The sequence below is a fragment of the Lolium rigidum genome, chromosome 7, assembly GCF_022539505.1.
Source record: "Lolium rigidum isolate FL_2022 chromosome 7, APGP_CSIRO_Lrig_0.1, whole genome shotgun sequence".
In the NCBI taxonomy this organism is placed as follows: Eukaryota; Viridiplantae; Streptophyta; class Magnoliopsida; order Poales; family Poaceae; genus Lolium; species Lolium rigidum.
The window spans coordinates 68,044,590-68,054,292 of NC_061514.1; the positions used below are offsets into that span (position 1 = coordinate 68,044,590).

At 47.5% G+C, this 9,703-nt stretch overlaps 1 protein-coding gene across 1 annotated transcript; it reads left to right on the plus strand.

Moving 5' to 3' along the window:
* Window positions 1-2,041: 2,041 nt before the first annotated feature.
* On the plus strand, window positions 2,042-8,714 carry LOC124675634 (anthocyanin regulatory R-S protein-like). The gene is made up of 9 exons (XM_047211698.1): window positions 2,042-2,140; window positions 2,378-2,541; window positions 2,639-2,893; window positions 2,995-3,091; window positions 3,576-3,590; window positions 3,709-3,765; window positions 7,433-8,083; window positions 8,167-8,562; window positions 8,643-8,714. Exons 2-9 carry the CDS (start codon window positions 2,396-2,398, stop codon window positions 8,712-8,714), a joined length of 1,689 nt encoding a protein of 562 aa, XP_047067654.1. The 5' UTR covers window positions 2,042-2,140; window positions 2,378-2,395.
* The last annotated feature ends 989 nt before the right edge of the window (window positions 8,715-9,703 follow it).

Consider the following 9,703-nt stretch of genomic DNA (forward strand, 5'->3'; position numbering starts at 1 on the left):
TTTGTTTAGGACATATGTACATGGAAACCATAGGTTCATACTTTACCATAAAATAGGCTCCGTTTGAGCCGTGGCGGGAGTTTCCACATACGTATCCCGGATTTTACCAAGTGCTAGCCCATGCATGCGGAAATCGTCAACGCCGGGTACATGCAAGGTTAGCCAATCCTTACATCACAATTTTACACATATGTTATGGGCATATGCAAGTTTTCCAGGGATTCCGACGCTCCGATGGTCTGTATCTTGGAAAACCCTAGGAGCGGGATCCCGCAGATCTACCCCTATAGCTTTCTCCGTGCTAGGGTTTACAAATGGACTTTTTTACTTGCTTTGGTTTGTTTAGGACATATGTACATGGAAACCATAAGTTGGGCATACTTTACCATAAAATAGGCTCCGTTTGAGCCGTGGCGGGAGTTTCCACATACGTATCCCGGATTTTACCAAGTGCTAGCCCATGCATGCGGAAATCGTCAACGCCGGGTACATGCAAGGTTAGCCAATCCTTACATCACAATTTTACACATATGTTATGGGCATATGCAAGTTTTCCAGGGATTCCGACGCTCCGATGGTCTGTATCTTGGAAAACCCTAGGCTGGGATCCCGCAGATCTACCCCTATAGCTTTCTCCGTGCTAGGGTTTACAAATGGACTTTTTACTTGCTTTGGTTTGTTTAGGACATATGTACATGGAAACCATAAGTTGGGCATACTTTACCATAAAATAGGCTCCGTTTGAGCCGTGGCGGGAGTTTCCACATACGGATCCTCGGATTTTACCAAGTGCTAGCCCATGCATGCGGAAATCGTCAACGCCGGTACATGCAAGGTTAGCCAATCCTTACATCACAATTTTACACATATGTTATGGGCATATGCAAGTTTTCCAGGGATTCCGACGCTCCGATGGTCTGTATCTTGGAAAACCCTAGGACGGGGATCCCGCAGATCTACCCCTATAGCTTTCTCCGTGCTAGGGTTTACAAATGGACTTTTTTACTTGCTTTGGTTTGTTTAGGACATATGTACATGGAAACCATAAGTTGGGCATACTTTACCATAAAATAGACTCCGTTTGAGCTCGTGGCGGGAGTTTCCACATACGCATCCCGTATTTTACCAAGTGCTAGCCCATGTATGCGGAAATCGTCAACGCCGGGTACATGCAAGGTTAGCCAAACCCTAGGGCGGTGACCCCGCAGATCTACCCCTAGGGTTAGGGTTAGGGATAGCATCCGGGTGAGGTTAAGGGTTACCAAAATGTTCGCAAAATAGAAAGTTGGCCCGCGAAGCGGGAAACCCTAGGACGGGAATGGCCTCGGTTAGGGTTAGGGTTGGAGTTAGGGTTAGCAATGGAATTTTCCTAAATGTTTAAGGACATATGTACATAGATAGCGAAGTTCGGCCTAGTGGCTCCGGTTGACCCGTCTCGCGAAGAGCGTCACCCGTGGGACCTACATATATGCAATGCATCGTCGAATTCTTAAAAAATAGAACCTTTTTTTACAGAATTCATACTAGTAAATAAATAATAGAAACATAATATAAAGTAATATGAGAGAGAGAAAAAAGAAAAAAAATAAAAAAGGTTCTATATGCCGAGGGTGGCCGTCGGCATAGGGGGGCCAGGCCCTATGCCGAGGGTAGCCCTCGGCGTCTGTGAGACGCCGTGAGAGGGCCGTCATGTCGCCGCCGGAACAGGCACCATGTTACTGCCTATGCCGAGGGGCCGGTAGACGCCGACGGCGGCCCTCGCGTAGGAGCCTGTACGCCGACGGTATCTAGACGCCGACGGTCGGCTTCCGGCGCTGCCCCGGCGAGGCCATACGCCGACGGCCCCGATAAAACGCCCTCGGCGTAGGGTTTGGCCGTCGGCGTCTCCGACCATTCCTGTAGTGGTTAGTGTAACAGTGTTTGAACGTACAGTGCTTTGCTATTGTGTACTGATGTCGCAGTCGTTGCCCAATCTGCTGAAAGATCTATATAGCATGCCTTGGATTCTTGGTACGTACATTTGCATATATAGTAGCTCCATCTTCCTCTGCGACGAAAGGTTGCCAATGGTCTCCTGGCTTCTGGTCTCCAGAGCTCAACTAAAGCTCAACTAGCTTTGGAGCTCTGTCTTCTATTCTTGGTTAGCTTAACTAGTTTCACTCTCTTAATTACTTCTTCCTTCTACTTACTCTAGTACGAAAATTGCTCTTTGTACTCTCTTTGAGAAATCTGTCCACAAGGTTGTTAGCACACCAGCATGAACTAAAATTAATTGAGATGATATACTTCCCATACTACCCAACCATACCTTTCTTGATATTTGTTTTGCTGCTTTGTCTCTTCTAGCTTCACCTTCTGATTCTGCTTGCATATGCAGGAAAGAAATAGTGTGGAAATGGCACTATCGTCAGCCCCTCTGAGCCAGGAAGAACCCACACCGCCGTCACCGGGGAAGCGATTTAGCAACCAGCTCGCTGCCGCCGTGAGGAGCATCAACTGGACTTACGCCATATTCTGGTCCATGTCTACCAGCCGCCCGGGGTAATAATATCGTTTGATGATCACTCAAGCTAGTGACGAACATCTGCCGGCTCCGTTCCTCTTACGATGCCGGCTGGCCTGTTCCGTTTGTTTGCAGATCCTTGACGTGGAAGGACGGATTCTACAACGGCGAGATAAAGACGAGGAAGATCACCAACTCGACGGAGCTTACAGCCGACCAGCTCGTACTGGAGAGGAGCCAGCAGCTGAGGGAGGTCTACCAGTCGCTACTCTCCGGCGAATGCGACCACCGGGCCAGACGTCCCGCTGCCTCGCTTTCGCCGGAGGATCTCGGCGACGCCGAGTGGTACTACACGGTCTGCATGACCTACGCCTTCCGGCCTGGCCAAGGGTTCGTCTAGACTCTGGACTTTCATCTTATCATGTTAAGATTTACTGTGCCGGTTAGACTGAGGTGTTCAATTTGGTGTTCTGCTGTACATGTACGATCAGTTTGCCTGGCAAAAGCTTTGCGACCAATGAACCTATTTGGCTCTGCAACGCTCACTTTGCGGACACCAAAATCTTCCAACGCGCGCTCTTAGCCAAGGTACGTACGTACGTCTTCAAGCCTCTCTCTCTTTATTTCATTTGTTGCAAGAAACGTCTCTCTTCTTAATATCTGGGGAATCTGTACATGAACTATGTTTAGGCTGGCCATAGTGTAAAGTATCTTATAGTGTTATCATTCATATGATACAAGTCTATGATACTACCCCTATAGTGGTTAGTATCATATAGTAGTATCATAATCTCATGATATTTAATTATTTGTAGAATCTCAATACAATTGTGTGCATAGGATGTATTTGACATTAAATTTTCTAGTTTTACGTGCTATGATATAGTATCATATTATGATACCACTATCACATCTCTCCTCATTAATTATAGCGCCACATCAGATTTTGGCCAAGGTGGCATGTATGATACTCCTTATGATAGTAGCACTATGGCTAGCCTTATGTATAGTACTCACTGATATATCATGATTTCCACTTTTGCATGGCCATGCTATCTGCCGGCTAATTCAGACCGCGTCTATTCAGGTCAGTACACTTCATTAATTCTTGCATCATGTCATAATTAGCACTGCATGTCACGTGTTCACCCTTTAGATTTCTGACCCCAACTCCATGCTTGCCTTTCTTGGGTCACATTTTTCAGACAGTTGCTTGCATCCCATTCATGGGCGGTGTGCTCGAGCTGGGGACGGCTGATCAGGTTGGTTCGTGGGGTTGTGCATATGACTTTCACCTCTCTATTTTTATAACTCTTCCATCAATTAAATCATGTTATAGTATCTACTGTATATGTTATAGTATCTACTGTATATGTGGCTACATGGTGTCTCAGAAACCAGCAAACTAGCCTTGGGGAAATTTAATAACGCCCCAACAAACCTCGCAGAAGATAAGGCACATATGCATGCACGCCAAACGCTGTGAATACCAAAATAAAACTCATGCGAAAGATCCACGAAACCGCATCAAGTCACGCAGACCAAAAGGAATAGGCAAAGCCACAAAGGCAGGATAGCTCTACCCCTCTTTCAGGTTCTAGAAGCCGCCAAGTTGTCATTGCGGAAATAGCTAGAGAGTAGGGATGTGGCTAGGAGAGTAGTTGCAAAGCCTTATAGTGAATGTCGCCGTACACATGACAAATTTGTCACCTAGACGTTTATTTTTTAATTTATATGTTCGCATAGAGAGTCACCTACTCCTATATTAGGAGATGCGCTGAAAGAGCCATTGAGAGTTGCCCGAGCATGAATCAAGGACACTTCAAAGATTCCTCGATGAGAGAATCGTGTGGCTCATACGATGTTACCATGTGGCCACTTCAAAAGTTCTCCTTCTTTCGACGATCCGACCCTTACAAGGGCCCTCGAGATCTGAGCACCCACCCCGAAGCGTTACACAGTACCTTAGAGGGTGTCCCTTGAGTTTGATTGAAGTGGGAGTGGATGAGGGTACATGCCAATCTGAGCTAGATATAGTATCGGTGGTTGGACTTACACAATAAATTAGGCTTCTAACAACTTGGACTTTTTTGAGTTGGACTTCTCCTCTTGAATTTATTTTTTGTGTTCTCCCCTTGTTTGACTTGTTGACCATGAATGGTTATTTGGATCGTTGTTCACTTTGACAATTCGATATGTATATGCCACATAGAAATAGACGAGGCCCATGGTGATGTTAGATACCCCGTAGCAAGAAGATATGAGCAGCTCACCATAGGGGATCCTATGATTGAACTTCACATCCATGGCAGCCACATTGCAATCAATTTCAAGGCGGCACCTTCAGGACATGCATGACAGTGAAGTGGCGTCGCTGCTTGTTCATACCAAGAGATCATTAGCTTTCACCCCAAAGCACTAGGAAGACACAAAGCTCTACGAAGGATGAGAAGAGATGTAAGTGATGCCTTCAAAATGGGAATGACGCCAATGGCACTCGCCATTGATGACACTGGCCGCCGCCATACTATGCCTTCCCCTGCCAAGAACTCACTGCCTCTCGACCTGATCATTGATCATCACATCCATAGCGCTAGGTACTGCCATGGATAAACATCGACGCTCCTATCGTTTATGACTACCATCGCGACATACAAACTCCACACGCCACTGAGCCACCGAAACTACGACTTCATGATGCCGATTTCAGCTAGGTCAACGAATAAGCACGAACAACAAACTTCTACTTCCGAGTGTGTCAATTTACCGGAGGCCGGAGGGCAACGAGTACTATCGCCTGGTAACTAACATATTGCAAATTACCAAAACCTTATGCTACGAATAGCATTTTTTCGATAAAGGAAATCTATCATCTATACCTAATAATAAAGGAAGTAAGCGTTTCGCCAAAATTTTCGTCCAACATTTTTTGACGATTTTGCCCTCCCACCGAAGCGCATAATACAACCGAGATGCCGAGTACGGTTCGTTGCCGGCCCGGACCGGGTCCCGCAATGCGCTCCGTCCGCCGCCCGCACAAGGCCACCATGGTGCGCATCCCGCCACGCAGACCAGCGCACCGCCGCCAGAGGCCAGACCCGCGCGCAACGGCCTCCGCCCGCACATCCCGCGCCTTCCGCCTCGCTGCAACCTGCCGAGCACCAAAAAAGGCCAGGCCCAAAAGTCTCAATCTACAATCGATTGAGCATCAGAAACAACCTGATACGGGTGGATTTTGCGTGTTGGATAGTCCCACCTCGCTCCATTATACCTTGCCTCAGCGGTTTATATGCGTAAGATTTCTAGAATCCACAAGCCGCCTCCGAGAACAAGAACAAATAACCTGAGGATGGAATTAGCTGCCATCTCCAATGAAAAAGAGAGCCTTGCCCGAGCCGGCACATAGCGGAACAGCCGCATGAAAAGATGGGAGGAAAAATCGATTGTGAGACAACCCCACAGCAGCCAGAGAACGACCGGAGAAATGAGACGAGAGGCGGGCGCCTCCTAGATCTCCGGCGTAGGAAGCTGATGCGGCCATGGAGAGGTGCCACCCCCTACTCCAAGTCCGGGGAAGCTCGAATCTCCGGCGGATCTCCGGCAGATGAAGCCTGCTGTGGAGGAAAAGAGATTGGGGAAGCTCGAATCTCCGGCGGATGAAGCCTGCTGCGGCCACCAGCTCGGGACCGAGCTTTGGTGCGGAAGGATGAGCGAAAGAAATTGGGAAGGGGACTGATTCCGTGCGGGGTTTCTAGGGCCATACCAGAATAGGGTTGACTTGGCCCTTGGGCAGGTCCGGCCTACGGGGAGCTGATACCGTCTCCTATGCCACAGTCTAAGTTCAGTGCTAATGCAAACAGATCCAAATAAAAATGGGGCAGAGCAAGCTAATGTGAATAGAATATAGAAAGCTGTGTATTTAGTTGGTGTTGGCGTGCTAGACGAAACTAAGTGGATAGAAGATTTTGTACTTCTCGTGTACATGTATGTGTTGTGCATATAAATAGGAAACATTGTGTATCTTTTGCATTGGTGTACGCTTATGTACATATAAACTTGAATTCAAATTTAAAATACCTAATACATATGTCTATAAAAGGATGTCGCTCTTTACTGTATAGATACACTAAATTTAGACAAATCTCCAACAATATTTTATGAACGGAGGGAGTATTTGAAGCACTGCAATATTTAATTTTAGATTTAATAGAGAATTTTGTTGTACTATTTTGTTTTGAGAAATCAAACAAATAAAGGTGTCCACGGATAAATGGGTCCGTCGTTGGGTACGATGGCAAATTAGGCACCCCCTCTATTTTTTGTTCAAACAAAGTGGGGCTCACACTTTGCCTCGAGCAGTTCAAAAGCTCGTGAGATCGAAGACATGTTTGAGTTTAGCTTGTGCTGAGCTTGGGATCTGGACACACGATTGTTTGGTTAATTGTTCAACAAGAATCACAATATTGTTCGGTAGTAGTTGATTTGTTGGTTCCTAATTACTATAACCGTGGTGATTAATTGGTGAATTTTTAGAAAATGTTAAGTGAGCCACGACATGCTCTGCTTTTACTAAAATATACAAATATAAATAAACCATGAAGAAAATATTATCCATAACTATCTTTTTAAATCTTATCTGCCTTATTATCAAAACGAGAAAACGAAGAAATATTTTATTTTTGACTTGATGAAGAAATATATTTCGGCATATGAGTCATGTTAAGAAAATTAAAACTTCCATTAATTAAATTCTGCATAGCTAAAATAAATTTAATAAAAATCAAATGCAGCAATCTTCGGTCATTTTCCGGTCAGCAACTGCGACGCACTTTCTTAAGTATATTAATAATATCGAGAGATGCCGAGTAGGTACCATTGCTGATTAATCCATTCAAAACATTAAAAAAGTGGTTCCGATGGATTTGCTAGGTTTTGGAGGACACAGACATGGTGAACCGGATCCGCACAACTTTCTGGGAGCTACGGTTTCCGACATGGTCGGAGGTGGAGGAGCCGAGTTCCAGCCCATCAGAAAACGAAACAGGAGAGGCGGATATCGTGTTCGAGGACCTTGACCACAACGTCGCCGAGGCGACGGCGACGATTTCCGGGGAGATGGGGTGCCTGTCCGACGACAACCTCGAGGGGATCACGAAGCAGATCGACGAGCTCTACGGCCTGTGCGAGGAGCTAGACGTGCGCGGTCTGGGGGATAACTGGATCATGGACGGGTCCTTCGAGGTGATGTCTTCCCCGGAAGCGGCGCCGCCAGTGCCGGACGCAGGCGGGATCACCGATGATGTTGCCACTTTAAGTAGCTCCGTCGAATCCTCTCGCCCGTCGTGCTTTACGGCCTGGAAGATGTCATCGGACTCGCCGCAAGACGTGGCTGCCGGGGAGTCTCAGAAGTTGCTGAAGAAAGCCGTGGCCGGCGGTGCATGGACGAACGATGATGGTGACGGCACAGTGAGAGCTCAGGAAAGTAACGTCAAGGGTCATGTCATGTCGGAGAGAAGGCGCCGGGAGAAGCTCAACGAGATGTTCCTGATTCTCAAGTCATTGGTCCCGTCCATTCACAAGGTAGGTAACACACCATCGTAAGAACGACGTTAGTTATACTCGATTCGATCCTTTATTTGTTTGCACACAAGTATTTGTTGCAGGTGGACAAAGCATCCATCCTAGCAGAGACGATAGCCTATCTCAAAGAGCTGGAGCAAAGGGTAGAAGAGCTAGAATCCAGCGGTAGGCCGATCAAAGTAACGACAGGCCTGAGGCGCCATGCCGTCCTCGGGAAGAAGGTCTCGGCCTCGGCTGGATCCAAGAGGAAAGCTTGGGAGCTCGGCGACCTCCCCAAGGAGAAGGAGGACGGCCCGAGCAACGTGGTGAACGTCACCGTGATGGGCAAGGAGGTGCTCCTGGAGGTGCAGTGCCTGTGGAAGGAGCTGTTGATGACACGAGTGTTCGACGCCCTGAACCTGAAGGCCCTCGGCCTGGACGTTCTCTCCGTCCAGTCGTCGACGCCGGACGGCCTTCTTGCTCTGAAGATACGAGCTCAGGTCTGCCAGTGGACATCGAGCTAACGCCCATGGTTATGGTTATTGGTTTACTAATGTAATCTTGTGATTTTTTACTGCAGTGCGCCGGTTCTGCTGCCGTGGCGCCTGGGATGATCAGCGAAGCGCTTCAGAAAGCTATAGGGAGACGCTGAAAGAATTCTCAAATCGTGGCGTAACGCTGGTAGTTTTGCTCCTAGTGACTATATATACTTACGATGATGTCTGTGTTTTTCAAATTTGACAAAGAAAATCAGATACTAGTGTGACGTTTGGATTCAGCTGAAATCGAGTGAACAGAGTTAATTCGTCGACACACAATACAGAAGCGCCGGTGCATCCAGCCCGGCACGGCTCTCATGTGCTAATGCCTTTATTTTTTTCCACAAAGAGTACACCGATCTACTGTATTAATAATCATAAAAATCTAAAAGTAATAAAAATAATAAATACTAGATCCTTAGACCTCCTAGCTAGTGACTAAAGACAAGAGTACAAGTCGAAGACGCGCCGCCGATCCTTGCTCATCCATCACCGTAGCCGGGAAAAAACGGTCGTAGTAGACAAACGAGAAATCAACATGTCAAGACCCCGAAAGACTAGCATATCAAGATAACAATCATCGCTAGAGATGCGACATGTACATTGGACGACCCAGACCACAAACCACACCGAGAAACCCAAAATCCTTTTTTAAAAGGGACATTTTAAACCGACCGATCACAACCCCATGCAGCTCTCGCTCCCTTCTGGCCATCGTTGGAGATGTCCTAACTCGTAAGGCAAAGCCCGAGCGGGCGGTGGATCTCCTCGGTCGTCGACTAGGTGGGCTTCGGTGGCGTCCGCTCCTACCTTCTTCGATTACCGTGTTGCGACGAGGTCTAGCGGGTGGCGACGATGTGGTGTCTGCGGCCCCAATGTGGGCAGTCGGGCGGGCTTCGGTTGTGTTGTTGCTCCGCTGGCTGCTCGCGGAGGTACTCCTTGGCTTCACTCCAAACACTGGAGCACTAGGGGTAGTGTGGTCTCGGGTATTGGTAGTAGCAGGTTCCTCTTCCACTGGAGCTCGTCGGCCTGTTTGGTGTTGGTTGTGGCACGACTACCGGGAAAAAAATCGAGCTCTAACTACACTCATGGCGGGCAGTGG

Excerpts from the sequence above, each read along its gene's own strand:
- LOC124675634 (XM_047211698.1), top strand. The coding sequence starts at position 2,396 with ATGGCACTATCGTCAGCCCCTCTGAGCCAGGAAGAACCCACACCGCCG. Across the intron at positions 2,542-2,638 it reads ATGTCTACCAGCCGCCCGGG|ATCCTTGACGTGGAAGGACG; the intron begins GTAATAATATCG and ends GTTTGTTTGCAG. Across the intron at positions 8,084-8,166 it reads TGGTCCCGTCCATTCACAAG|GTGGACAAAGCATCCATCCT; the intron begins GTAGGTAACACA and ends TATTTGTTGCAG.